This window comes from Schistocerca americana, chromosome 4 (genome assembly GCF_021461395.2).
Source record: "Schistocerca americana isolate TAMUIC-IGC-003095 chromosome 4, iqSchAmer2.1, whole genome shotgun sequence".
NCBI classification, from domain to species: Eukaryota; Metazoa; Arthropoda; class Insecta; order Orthoptera; family Acrididae; genus Schistocerca; species Schistocerca americana.
In genome coordinates, this window is record NC_060122.1 from 330757294 (window position 1) to 330772919 (window position 15626).

General features: G+C 36.8%; 1 protein-coding gene across 1 annotated transcript in view; it reads right to left on the reverse strand.

The window, feature by feature from the left end:
• LOC124613049 (voltage-dependent calcium channel subunit alpha-2/delta-3) overlaps window positions 1–15626 on the reverse strand; it is a 622965-nt gene that overhangs the window by 30558 nt on the left and 576781 nt on the right. Inside the window, exon 21 of the mRNA XM_047141624.1 lies at window positions 2966–3208. Coding sequence (XP_046997580.1) covers window positions 2966–3208 — 243 coding nt within the window. The remainder of the gene's footprint in view (window positions 1–2965; window positions 3209–15626) is intronic.

Genomic DNA, 15626 nt, shown 5'->3' on the forward strand with positions numbered 1-15626 from the left:
ATAATTTGGAAATGAGGGAGGGAGGGAGGAGAGGGGAGGGGTGGTGGGGAGGGAGGGAGAGGGAGAGGGAGAGGGAGAGAGAGAGAGAGAGAGAGAGAGAGAGAGAGAGAGAATTTTTACAATTTAGCAATAGGAGTAGTACAGATAGCCTGTTATACACATTTAAAAGCAACAAAGTTAAAAAAGAAATACAAATGCAGACAAGGCTTGGAAGGAGGAGAAAGGCTCAAGCAAATCTCAGTCAATTTGTTGTAACATAGTGACATGAAGTCAGTAATATTTTTAAATTCTGGAAAAAAGGTGAAAATGTACGAAACATGGACACCACATTAATAGCTAACCTCTCCTTGGGCACACAGCTAAATCTCATACGTTCAGATGCAAAAGAATCATCATGCATTGGCAGATAAACTTAAAATGGTTTGGGGGAAGCACTGAAGAGTTCTAAACAAAGATAATCATACTCAGAAATAGCTAACTTATTATCTCCTGACAAAGCAAGTTCCTGAAATATCAGTGAAGGATGCAGTGTATAAAGGTAAAGTTTTAGTATCCTTCGGTACATAAATTTCACGTATAATAAAAAGTTATATTGAATTACAGGGTGTTTCCTGACTTTCTGCTGGGAGAATGCTCAGAAGCACATCATTATAAATAGAATTGAGAAAACCTAAGAGATCATAGCCGTATAGGTGTGTGTGTGTGTGTGTGTGTGTGTGTGTGTGTTGTGTGTGTGTGTGTGTGTGTGTGTGTGTGTGTGTGTCCTCTAGCTCAAAAATGTATTCATCCACAAGCCTAGTCTGTGTGCTCGTCGACAACTCAACGCCTCTACTATATGGTGGGTTATTGCCTTTACTCCTAAATTATTTACATTCTTTTACATTCTGCCAGAACCTTCCATACTGTAACTGTAGAAACAGCTGCACATAATAAGGATGTACATGAATCCTAGTCAAGGGCATCGAGGTTAATTTGTGATTTTAGTCATAAACTGTTGCACCCAGCAGAGGTTAAATCCATACTATATAATCATTTTTAAAAGCTGGACATTATTCCTTACATATAGTGCAGAAAGCAAATTAGTCAATTTTATAAACTAGCTCACCATTCTATGTATATGGAAGGGTACTGCTGGGATATTGTTACTGAACTGCAAGTGTAATTTTTGCAAAGTAATTTGAAGCATCAGGAAGATTTGTAAGAAACTGGTCAGAGTGAACCTTAAGGTTGATGGAAAAATGGCTGAGCATCAAGCACAGCTCTGAAAGGTACTCAAGCAGCAACAGTTATTCTCCAAGTTCACTTAACTCATATGTGTTGGCTTAGTGAACACACACTTGCAGAGTGTGTCATTTTCAATTACTCTACTGCTGACTTTGAAACCATTCCACATCATGAAAGTTTGACCCGTTTGTCAATGCAAATTAAAAATGAACAAATTTTAAAAATTGTATACATATAAAATGTCTGCATATCACTGATTGAAAAAAAAAATTGTTTGGAAAATATAAGAGTGGTGTAAATAAACATGCTATCCTAATATCTGTTATAATAATTTATGGAATAATAAATATAAAAAGACATTAATATTTTCATCTATCAGAAACTCCGCCCACTTCTTAGATACTGCATAGAAATATGACGCAATGCTGCACAGGTGCACACCTTAACATCTACTGCTGCTACAAAAAAAGAGGGGTTGGGTTGTTTTGGGGAAGGAGACCAGACAGCGAGGTCATCGGTCTCATCAGATTAAGGAAGGAAGTCGGCCGTGCCCTTTCGGAGGAACCATCCCGGCATTTTCCTGGAGTGATTTAGGGAAATCACGGAAAACCTAAATCAGGATGGCCGGACGCGGGATTGAACCGTCGTCCTCCCGAATGCAAGTCCAGTGTCTAACCACTGCGCCACCTCGCTCAGTACAACAAAAAAAGAGTAATTAAGTATTATAAAAGGACTAAGCTCCAGAGAATCTTGCTGTGAACCTTCCACACACCACAAATACTTTACAATCTATTCCTTGTACTTCTGTAAATTAATTATGGCTTTTGTCTGCCAGAAAACCAATGTAAGGATATACATGATCACAACAGCAGCTCAAAATGTACTCAAAGAACAAAATTAAAAATGAAAGACTGGAATGATATCATATAATAACCTGCCAGATTTCCTGAAAACTGATAGCTATAGATTGTTCAAATCAAAGATAATATTTTTTTTTTTAAATTAAAGAATGCCTTTGTTTATCCAATGAATTTTAGAACAACAAATAGTAAGAATCCACTGATGGACTGTAACACAAAGTATTTACAAGCTAGACATACGAAAATCCAACTGTTTTTATAAACAAATTGGGCAGTTTCATCAAAATTACAATTTATGGTATGTGTTAAACTACCAATGATGTTTGTAAAGATGGTAGTGAATTTTAATACATATTACTGATTTTTATAGTTATTATTTGTAACACTATGAGTCATACATATGATGTTTGCAAAAGTCACCATACTGAAGGCTCCATGCAAAAAATGTGAATAAATAAATAAAAGTTCTGTGTCAAGTGTATATTTCAGATATCACATCAGTTTTCAATCACATTCCACAAATTCCTATTGCTAGTGAATGTGCTTGAAAATATGCATGATGTCTGGAAACTGGTGCACTTCACAGAATTTAAAGAAGATTATTAAACAATTAAAGTTGAACTATTTGGTTTACACACTGCTTGTGATGGTTCAGAAGGCTGCACTTATCTAAGTATCCAATGCAGTGCAGCCTGTAACATTATTCTGATTTGACTTTACATTTGTATTTAATACTGTAAATATAAACAATAATATTGCTCCCACTTTTTGCGGGAATAAGAAGTGCTCAGAATTTTCATTGCTTCATTACTTATATAAATTCAAATGATTACAAAACTACCTATTTTTCATATGAAGTGTTGATCTGAATATTAACTTACACTTGCATGAATTCCTGCAGCACTATATGGAGATTTCTGATCAACGCAGGCGCCTTGATAATCGTAAACTGCAACTTTCTTATAAATTTTATCTTGTACCAAGGAGTCCATTATTGTTCCATCAATTTGACCAAAGAACTTTCCTGTATTATCAAGACTTTCAGAAATAATAATAAATCCATTATTGTCCAGTACATAGCAGTCCAGTTCATCAGATACACACGTTTTCTTGCAGTTTGAACACTAAGAACAAACAAACAATTTTTTATTTAATTTACGTAGTGATCAACCAAATATATGCTTGAAAGTTCTCCAGTACCATGCAACAATCACCAAGAAAGCACAAATTTTATAATACAGATGACTAACTTAAGGAACACAAAATTGCACATTTTTAGTTATAAGGTCACTAACATAATGTCATTTTTCATAAATTGCAATAATATTTTCTTGAATGGTGCTGTACCAATTGCACCCACAATGAATCATTTTTGTTGTTTTGCAGCAGGGCTGGATATTTTAATCAGCAGGGCCACTGCTCATGTAACACAGAAGTCAATATTCAAGTCCATATCTAGTAGTACATAGGTTTCATTTGTCAGGAAGTTTCAGGCATGTGGTACTTTTGTGGGCAACTGCTTGTTAAAAGCTTTCCTTTCAGTGAAACTGAATGGCTGGCGTATCTTTCTACTGGAAATGACATTGTCATTTTGTGCTACCATGAAGTTATTAATTTGGTATTAACAAAGTTTCACTTCTTTAGTCATTTCATTCACAAAAAATGAAAAGTTCATGTGAAGGGCAATCATAAATTCAGGCTTCAATTTGTTTTATGATAAACACAGGAAAAACTAACAAGGCTAAGGACTAAGTACATAGTTCTTACCAATAGGAATCAACACAAGTTTGATTTCAATTAAGTTTATATAATGTTTTTCAGTGTTAAAAGTTCCAACCAGTATGACTAATTTGTTTATGTATGTACACAAAACTATTAACCCAACAGTAACAACCCATTAAAAAGTAGATTCATATACATCCATTACTTACAATAGTGTGACTGTGAGTAACAAATGTGCATGCTACTGAACTTTAGCTAACAGTGTGGAATTTATGTGTGGGGATGTGTGAACTGTGGTTTCAACAAGACAATTACAATGGGACAGAAGAAAGTACATACAATGAGGTTATCCATGGACAAAGTAATGTGACAGACTGAGATCCATCTACTGAACAATGTGAAACACTTTTTTTACTAAACAACACAACACATGATCTTTTTTCGAGTATGTAATTATATATTTGTGGTTATGCTTGACTTCCAGCCTACAATAATAATTATTAAATGACACTTGATATAACTTAAAATAGAAAATACTTTAATAGTAGTTTTGTTTGGGTCTCACAAAGACACAAACCAGTAGTTCAGAATGTCAACAGTTAGCACAGTCTAGTATTCAGTACTAACTGAAATGCTTTTATTTGTATAAGATGTCAAAACTTCGGCACTTGAACCACAGATATTGAAGGAAATCACAGTACCTATTTACTTCTAATGAAAATTTACATACCTCAATAGCAATTATTAAAGAGATGTGTTTTACAGATTTTAGAATGGAAAATCTTTGCATTTTGCAGGACAAATTATTTAAAATACTATTCTATTTTTTGGTGAGAGAGTTACCATTATCAATAATTCTGAGCAGATTGTTGTCCATTGTGATTTTCATGAAATTGCAATTGCATTTAGCTGAAGCTGGTTTAAGGTGTTGCATATTGTAAGAATTATGTCAAGTTGAGGACCAATGATTTATGAATAACTGAAGAATGTTATGAAATCTGGCCAGCAGAAGATTATTTTTAGAGCAAAATGATTGTATAGAGGTGTGGAATAATAATAATAACAATAATAATAATAATAATAAAGTCACCTCATAATTTCTGCAGCCAACAAGAAAGGTGCACAAATATGACTAACAATCGCTGTCACCTCCAATTCCAGACAGTAAGCAGGACTGTTACAATACATAAGATGTGCTTAAAGGACAGGCAGATTTATGCTCTTCCAGGAGAGATAAGGTCACAAAATTGTATTAGAGCAAGTGGGAAAAAAATTAAAAAGATGAGGTTGGGGTGACAATTGGGGTATTGGAAAAGGTAACAGAAAAGGTGTAAAAAGGGAGTGATTTATGCAACTTTGTTAACACTGAAGGGAAGGAGCCTCTTCCAGCTATACAAGAAAGTAGGGTGCAGCAGACCACAGACAAAAATACAAGAGACAGTTTTTGAAACTGATCTGAGTGGGAAAACAAAGTGGTTGATTCGTGGGAGCATCATGCTAGGACTGTAGGCCAACATCTGCAGGAAAAACTAGGATCAGGATAGCATATCACATGTACTGTAAAACACAATACTAGGCCTCAGCAAAGTAGTAAAGTATATTGAAGCACTGACACATGATGTGTCCCCAGCATCAAAGTTAATTATTAGTAGTATCCTGCATAGATGATTGGTAAGTGATAAATACATAGACAGGATTAAAAAAAAAAAAAAAAAATGCATCAGAGAGCAGTGCAAAAGACTTGGTGCAGTTTTCATGGATTCGAATAAATTTATCAGTGATAAATCTGCAGGACTAGATGGACTGCATGCAAACAGGCCAGGATCAGCAACATTCAGCAATATGTACAGTGGTATTTGTCTTTCATACTTAGTAAGGGAAACTAGTATGCAGAGACAGGGGTGTAAAAATTGATAATGAAGTTGAAATGAAAACACACAAACAGAATTTCAAAAGAGATGTCGTTAGGAATATTCAAAAAAGTAACAATACATTTATAATGCACTTGAAAATAAATGGGTTACGTTCAAACTCCACAAATGACAGAGAAATAAAACTTAATGACTTGCAGATCATTTTGTCAGAAATACCAAATATCAAGCTTCTATGCTTGAATGAACACTGGCTTACAAAGGATAGTATCAAAATCTTAAATAACCTTGATAATTTTTTTGTTGCCAGCAGCTTTTGTAGGAGTAATTTAACATGAGGAGAATCATGCATACTTGTGGAAAGATCAGTGGAATATAGAGCAAGATTCAATTTTGATTCCATTAATGAAGAATGTATCTATGAAAGCCATTGCATAGAGTTAGGTAAAAATATTGTAATCTTATCTGTCTATAGAATTCAATGTGCAGAAATAATGAAACATTTTTTTGTCGAAATTCCAGTATCTATTGCAAAAACTTCAAAAAGAAACCTTGAAAAGAGTCATAATAACTGCTGATTTCAACATAGATATAGCCAGAGAAGCCAATAACTCAACAAAATTCATTGATATGATTCAAATATCAGGTTTCAGTGCAAATTTCACTGATTTTACTCAAGTTAACAAAATGTCTGCAAAATGTATAGATAATATTTTAACCAATTATACTCATAATGGGGCAAATAAGTTTTGTTTAGATTTAGAACTTTCTGATCATTGTGCTCCATTTATGGAGTTACCAAGAACAATAAAACCTACACCAAACGCCAGTTCAGCAAAAAAACATGAACTTATTCCATCACAGATTAAATAAGGTGGAGTGGGCTATTGATCATAGTATTTCATGTTCTGAAAATTTTGTTACTTTCTTGGATAACTTTCTACACATTTTTAACGAAATTGTACATCATAGAAAAGTAGGAAATAAAGTAAAGTGGATTACTGAAGCAATAAAAATCTCCAGTGCAAGAAAAAGATGGCTACATAGGGAACTAAAACATAACAAAATACCTGATTTTGTTACCTATGTAAAAAATTACGAACATATTTTGAAAAATGTTGTAAAGGCAGCCAAAGAACTGGCAAATAATAGATTTATATTGGATCGTGAAAACAAATCAAAGGTATTATGGTCAGTGATAAAAGCTGAAACAGGTGCCACAGGTAGAGGTTATGATATTTCTGAAATCAAGACAGAGGATAAAACTATTGTAAATCCCGATCAAATTTTTGAATTATTTAACGAATTCTTTATAAATGCAAACAGATCAAACATCAATGCAGAACATTACCCAGGCAAGGAAAATTTCTTCAACAGTGAGCAATTTGAAGGTGAATTTTTCGGTATGTTTACAAAACTATTATAAAAATTATAGAAAATGTGATACTATCACTAAAAAGCAAAACATCACCAGGATGGAATGGGATATCAACAAAAGTGTTAAAAACAGTCTCTGAAATAATTCCACAGCACTAACTACAATAGTTAACCAGTCCCTTCAAGAAGGTTATTTTCCAGACACACTGAAGTACACAGTTCAAATGTGTGTGAAATCTTATGGAACTTAACTACTAAGGTCATTAGTCCCTAAGCTTACACACTACTTAATCTAAGTTATCCTAAGGACAAACACACACACCCATGACTGAGGGAGGACTCGAACCTCTGCCGGGACCAGCCGACGTACACAGTAGTTAAACCACTATTAAAAAAAGGCACAAAAGAACATAGGGGAAATTATCGCCCCGTTTCTCTTCTTCTATCACTATCAAAAATATTTGAAAAAGCAGTCACCATACAAATTCAAAATTTCATAGAAAAATTTAAAATAATCTCAAAAAATGAGTATGAATTTCAAAAAGGCAAAACCACAGTATCTGCTATAAATCATTTTGTTGACAAAATTAGCTCATCTCTAGACAACTCACCACATGCCACATGAATTTTTTTGTGACCTATCAAAGGCCTTTGATAGTGTGAATTACTCCTTGTTACTCTGTAAACTGGAAAAGTATGGAATTAGGGGCACAGCATTAGAATGGTTTAAATCCCACATAACCAACCAAAGACAAAGACTGGATATATCATCAAAGAGAGAAACTTATACTTCAAAATGGAAAACAATTTCACATGGAGTATCCCAAGATTCTCTCTTAGGTCCCATTATATTCCTGTTTTACATAAATGATCTGCCACTTAGTATTGAGTGTCCCTCATTTTTACTTGCAGATGACACATCTGTGATCATTGAAAGTAACAGTATTGATCAAAGTCCACAAGTTGTATTAAATACTTTAGAAAAATTAGATACCTGGTTTTATTTAAATGGGTTTGAATTAAATAAGGAAAAGACTCAGTTAATACAGTTTAAAACAAAACAAGCAAAATTAAATCATATTCAGGTCAGTCACAGAAACCAGGATTTGCTGTGTGAAATTCCTAGGAATGCAACTAGATAAAAATCTTATCATGGTGATCACACATACAGTAACTTGCAGATAAATTAAATAACCAAGCCTTTACAATGAGGCTATTGTACAATGCTGCCAGTATGGGCATAAGAAAAGTAGAATATCACAGCTACTTTGAGTCAGTAATAAGGTATGGAATTGTATTTTGGAGTAACTCAAACCATGTGTGTCAAATACTAAAACTTCAGGAAACCATCACTAGAAATATGCACAATGTAGGGCGAAGAAAATCATGTCATACACTCCTAAAAAATCTAAGTATATTAAGTGTTTCCTCACTATACATATATGAGGTGATTATATTTGCACACAGTAATCCTGATTTATTTGTAGAAAATCATTTTCAACAAGATTACAACACCAAAAATCAAAATAATTGTATGCTGCCCACCAACCATTTAAAATTTTATGATCAAACTCCACATTATATGGGTATGAAAATTTATAACAAAATGAAAGAAAGAAAATTGCTCAGCATAAATGTAGAAACATGGAAAAATCCTTATATGAGAAACTAGTGCAAAAAGTTACTATTCAGCAGAAGAATTCATAAATGACAACATGAAAATTTGAGTTGGAGAGAGCAAGTTTTAGGACTGTTAATTTTTAAAAGTTTGTCACTTTTGAAGAAAAATTATTAATTGCATAATTAAGTAGCTATTCAGTACTGTATATTATGTTACTGATATTATAAGGAAAACTGTAAACCAGTTTTTGTGTTTTGACAAGTCTCCTGTACTTTAAGTCAATTACTTGAAATTGTATGCTACAAGACAATAAACTTCTATTCCATTCTATTCTATTCTATCAAAAACTGGGAGGAGCAGGGAGCAGGCAACAGTATGGCCAAAAAAAATCACATCATGAATAAATGACCTGGGTAAGCTAAGCACAACTATCTTGGATACAAATGTAAGACATTTTTAATGTTCTAGCACAGCACGTTCAACAATGGATAAACAAAGCCAATAGCCAAGTTATACATATTTCTGCTGACTTTGGATGGGGCTCAGATTGACACTGTACTGGTAGCTGTTACTGAGAGGTGGGGACTCACACACCACACCAAAAGGAAGAAAGATAGCTTAGCTGAAAATATTAAACACTGCATTGTCATGACTGGTAATATTCTTGTGATTACAGGTGCGGGAGGTAAGCCTTTTGTAAGTTAAATATCAGGCTGTTATAATTAAAGTACAGCTACTCACAGAGGTCCATGTGGTAGTGAAACTTGGTAGAAATGCTAACGTGTTAGTGCGGAACTGATTTACACTGGAAAAAAGTTAGTTCATTAGTTCCAGTTTTGGCCACTAGATGCAAAATCTAGCACTGCACACTATTTGTATGACAGTATGACATCCACACTGTTATTTGAAATTCTATAACATGAGTGAACAGTACGGATGTCAAGAAGAGACTGTGTGCCATTAGTAAAACTGTTTTATTTGAATCGCAGCAAATACATTGCTGCATGGAGAGAGTATCACCAACTGAAAGGTCTGAGAAGAAGCCCAATGTCATTACATGGTTCTAGGAAGATGATAATGAAATTCAAAAACATGGATGAACTTGGTGTGGCACCTAGAGGAGGAAGGCACCCTATTCCAGTGGAAGTTACTGACGAGGTTGCTGTTGCTGTAACTGACCATGTAGAATGTGCTCTGGGTAGTATCTGTGCAGTATCATGAGAATTGTCCTCAAAAGGGTAGAAAATTCTGCGTCTATATTACACTGGAACCTGCACAAGATCCAGCCCGTGCAGCTACTGAAACATCAAGATTCACAGCAATGTGTTGAATTTGTTCTTCGGTTTTCGGCATGGACTCATGTTGATGATATATGGCCAGACAATATTCTATGAGGTAAAGAGGCACATTTTACACAACAGTGTACAGTGAAAGCACAGAATTGTCGAATTTTGGTACTGTTAAACCAAACATTGTGCATGAAGAGCCATTGCACTCTCCTTATGTGACTATGTAGTGTAGATTCACAAGCACCTTTATTCTTGGTCCATTCTTCTTTGAAGAGAATACACTCAGAGGGCCTGTCAGGTGTACTGTGACTTCTGCATGTTACTGAGGCCTCCTCGTAGAGCATGTTACTTCTGCTTTGGAAGAGTGGAAACAGTGGAAACCAGTGTTTTCATGCAAGATGTGATGACATCTCACCTCATTCACCCAGTGAAAGATCTGCTTAATGCAAACTTCTACAAATGTGAATCTTCAGGTTTTGGCGGCACAAAGACTGTTCCATTAAGTTTCAGGTGTGCAGCCACAAGAAATCTCCTTCCTCTTCTAATATTTCGGCTGTAAAACATTCAGCCATCTGCAGAGTGAGCCGCAAGACTGCCGCTCCAGTGCTTGCTTCGTCCCTTTATACTGTTGTACCACACGACTGCGCATGCGGCCACAGATGCAAATGTGTTATCTTCAAAATTTTCCAGATGCATGGCCTGTAAGATCGCCTGATCTGAATCCATGTGACTTTTGGCTATGGCGATATCTAAAAGAAAGCATTTACCAGGGACATGTTCAGTCTCCACCTGGTCTGAAGCCCAGTATGACCAACAGGAATCTGTTGCTCAGATGCCACTGGAACTGCTGCTAATAACTGTTGATCACATTGATTTATGGATGCATGATGTTGTCACCACCTCCAATGCTCATACTGAACAAATTATGTAAGCAGCCATTAATAATAAGACCAACATTATGCCTTTCTCATTTGTTTGATCTTTTCTGCCCACATTCCATTCCTAATCCATTACATATGGAAACATTTCTTCATGTCTTTCTTGCATTCACAGAGCCAGATTTGCACTTGATGGCCAAAATTGGAACTAATTTTTTTCCATTGTTAATTGTTTCTGCATTAATGCATTATCATATGTACGACATTTTGCTATCATATGATAATCACAGCCCACACTAGACATCTGTGAGTATCTGCACTTTAATTACAACCCCCAGTACTTCATTCAGGCATATTGCTTCAAAAGAGGTCACACACACACACACACACACACACACACACACACACACACACACACAAAAGTACTTGTTGCAATAATGTAACAGTGGAGCATCAGAATGTTAGAGGACTAAGAAACATAGCTAATGAACTTCTTGCCTAGAGGCAAGTCTTTCATGATGGGTTTCTTGTATTCCAGGCAGAAACAGAAGACATAAATATGGAGCTAGTTCAGTGGACAGACACAACAACAGAGAGGGCATGCTGAGACTAGTGTACAGTCAGCAGACATAAACGTGGAGCTGGTTATGGAAATTGCTGACAATAATGTGGAGGGCTCCTCCAACCTGACATTAGTTCCCACACTATCAGTATGTAGCCAAGATGATGCCACCTTTCATCATGTGATTTCTAGGCCACAATGGCACCACAGTGTGACTTGGGTAGTTCTGCTAATCCACAGCTGTATATAAGGTTGGCCAAGATTGCCTAAAGGCACTTTGTGTTTGGTTTTCACTGTGTTCCATCCACCTCAAGTTGAAAACATCATCAGATGCATTGCTGTGAAGTAGACTCTGCTTAAGGATTAACTTTCAGACTAACAAGTGATTGTTGACATTGGACTCTGTCCCACATTGCCTTAAAGACCCTGAAACCAACAATATGTGTCTAATTTATGAGTTAGTACAGTTCCTGGACTTTACTCCAGATCACTGCTGGGCTCTGTATGTGATTGTACTGCGAACTGTTGTGAGTTTGCAATAAATATGTGTTGAAAAAGAAACTTGGTGGCATGTATAATGGGCCCAGTTAAGCTATTAGAGCAACAGCTGCAAATAATCTGGCTTCAACAACAACTAGGAATTCAGGAGGTGGGGCACCACCAGCAGATGGATATACTGGTTTAGCAGCTCAGCCAGCCACCTCATGATGGAAGATAGCAGCTTATGGCCCCATCCCTGTCACCACCATCTACACCATTTCCAGCCTACAAGGAAACAAAAGATGACTGGTGTGCACACCTTCACCATTTAAGGCAACACTTACAGCATTTAATGTCATAGACAGTATGCTTCATTCTTATTGTGGGGTAAGTCAGAATTGTTCCAGTTACTGCAAAAGCTGTCTCCATAAACAGACTTGGTCCCCCTGCCTTTTCAGGACTTGTGTAACTAACCGGCAACTTACAGTAAAATAAGTCATGCAGTGTCAGTCTTTCTGCAGTTTAATCAACACAAAAAAGGCCAAACCAATCACATGCAGCATGGGTGGACGCATCTTCATGGACTCAGTTGAAAATGTCAAGTTGTCTGTGACAAATCGGCTCATAAGGAGTTGTATGCCAATTCACTCAATCAGGAAATTGTAATTTAATTCTCACTTTATGAAATTGTTCACAATGAGTATTAAGACTTCTGTGCCTGGCACTGGAAGAAGTCCTATGCATAACTCAATCATTCAAGGTTTCACAGGCAGCTACATTGGCAACCTCCAATATAGCCTACGCCAAGCCAAGGCAACAGAATCGTTCCCACCTACTTTCCTCAAGTCTTCCTCAACAGATAACTTCAAAGCCAACTGCTCCCGTCATGTGAAGACAGTTTCCAAATGCACAAACAATTCAACTGCCCCATTTCTAGGCAATCTATGTAGTGTGGATGTGAAAGGTACCTTGCTGTGGTGTACCAGAAGAGTCATAACTGCTTATGCCTACCAGGCCCCCATCTGAAATGCTTGGATATAAACAGCATAAGGATGGAGATAGCAGACACACTTGGTGTTTCAATACAAGTGTTTGTGGTCCAGAGACTATATTTTTCAGGTTGACGCAGGCACACCTAAAATGCTAATAAATGTGAAAACATTCAACATTTAGGCATCCCAACGCTATCACTACCTACACAGAAACTAGTTGCACATGGTAACTGTTACAATATACAGTCAACGCCAGCACACCAGTCGGGAATGACAGAGAAGAGTGTGAGATGTGAGAATAGATCATCCAATCGTACACTGACCAGCCTCCCTCGAGGATGACAATGTGATAGCAGCAGCCAGTAGGTGAAGAAGACGTAAGCTTCATGCCTGACTGGTGGCAGCCCACTTTGATAGCAGCTTCAGCATTAGACATTTTGCTAGCCAATGCATCGTAGCCTCTTCATTAGCAATCTCTACGTAGCACAATTAAAGATCAGTAGTCACTGCAGTTCAGTTGACAGACTGTTGTTATCAGTGGTCACCAGGACCGGAAGTGTTACTTGTGTTTGTCTATTCTGAAGAATACCGATTATTTTGTACGTTGCCCTTTGCTTGCGACACATTTGTATAACTGCACTTGTGGATGATCAGGTATAAATGACTATAAGAATTCTCAGATCAAAGTGAAGTATTTTTACTTCTCTTATTGTAATAAAACTCATTAATATGAGTTGTCTGATTGACTGCCTAGCGAACTGAGTATGCAGGATTCCTAGACATAACAACATGGCAATGAGATGTATGGATAACATGGTGCCAATGATATAGGAGAAATAACATAGTGTTTCTTTTATTCAGTGTTTTCAGGAATGTGTTGCAGAAATTTTCTTCATTTGGGTGCTTAATTTTTACATAGTCTGTTTATTGCATTTGCCTATTCCAAAATGAGCAATCCACATCTCCCACCCCCTGCTCAGGAATCTCAGCTGCAAGTGACAGATGCAACACAGCTAACACAGATGTTTCAGTTTCAGATGCAGCAGACTGCCATCCTCCTAAACAAGGTACAGCTCAAATGGTTGCAACATTATGAAGATGTGACAATGTGTTTTCCTCACAAAGTATCACGTACAGTAAAACTACATTACTTTTTGTCAATGGTAGGAGGTGCAGTCTTTTGTCTCATTCAGAAATTGTTCCTTAATGCCACTCCAAATGAACTTTCCTATGATCAAGTTGTAGGTGCTCTAACTAAATATTATGACCAACAAGTGAGTGTGATGGCAGCTTGGTTCCAATTCTTTCATTGCAAGGAAAGGTCAGAACAAACTTATCGCAAGTGGGTAACAGATTTGCAGGGTTTAATGAGGAAATGCAAATTCAAAGGTTCTTGTGGTGCTTTATATTCAGATTTTATGTTGTGTGATGCGACTGTGTACAATGTAAATGATGTCAAACTAAGAGAACAGATTTTGAGACAGTAAAATCCATCATTTCATCATGTAGTGCAAATTCTAGATCAGTATGATTCAGGTACTGTAGCGTGTGATAAATTTGAGCAGCCACCAATTCATCAGTTTGAGCCGTTCCTTGCTCACGACCAGCCCAGTAGGCAGCAACAGCAAGCACTATTCACAGCAATAATGCCAAGATTGCCTGTCCAGACAAGCACAGTGTTACACTTGTGGTAAGAAAGGTCACGTACAATCTGTATGTTTGCAGCAGAACAAACATAAGAATTCTGCCCACTCACAAAAATCTAGTCACAAGGGGCATATAATCAAGACAGTATATTCAAAGCCTGCTGCAGCCACTAGCAAAACTAGCAAGCAAACAGTTTCTTCAATGCCACACCAGTCCAACAAACTCTTTGTTCATTTGCATCTTAGTGGAAAACGTGTGAAATTTCAATTGGACACGGGTGCCTCTGTTGCATTACTGAATCGTATCACATATGAACTGTTAGGCTCCATGTGCCTGTCTAAAACTAGCACGCACCTGATGGCTTATAATGAACAAGACATTCCTGTTCTTGTAACGTGTACTTTGCCTGCCTTGTATCGCTCACTTACGTGAACAGTGACTTTTACAGTGCTATAATTATACAAGTGTGAGATCATATTTGGCCTTGATTCATTTGGTTAGTTTGGCTCTAACATTCAGGACAATGTGTTGTCAGTGACTGCATTCAATGCCAAAGACTTGTTGAAAAAATTCCCTGAACTCTTTTCTGAAGGTTTTTTGCTAATATTACTATGAAAGGCAATGCTCAGCTGAAATTTTGCCAGGCCAGAAATGTTACCATTGCATTACAGGACAAAGTGGTTGCTGAACTTAAAGAACTGCAAGATAGCGGAGCTATTGCATCCAAACAAGCTAGTTAATAGGCAAGTCCACTGGTTTTGCTTCCCAAACCTTCAGGTCACATTCGCCTCTGGGTTGACTTTATCTACAGTCAACCCATAAACTGTGATTGATACTTACCCATTGACACACCCAGAGGATGTCATGGACACATTAGGTGCTGGTCACTACTTTTCAAAAATTGATTTACGTGATGCATATCTTCAGATACCATTAGATGGAGAATCTCAAACCATGTGTGTGGTGAACACTCATTTGGGCTTGTGTAAATATTTGCTTTTGCCAGTGCTTCTTCACCCACCATTTTCCAACTCTATTTGGAACAGCTGACTGCTCAAGTACCAAACTGTTCAAATTATTTGGATGATATTGTCATAGCTGGT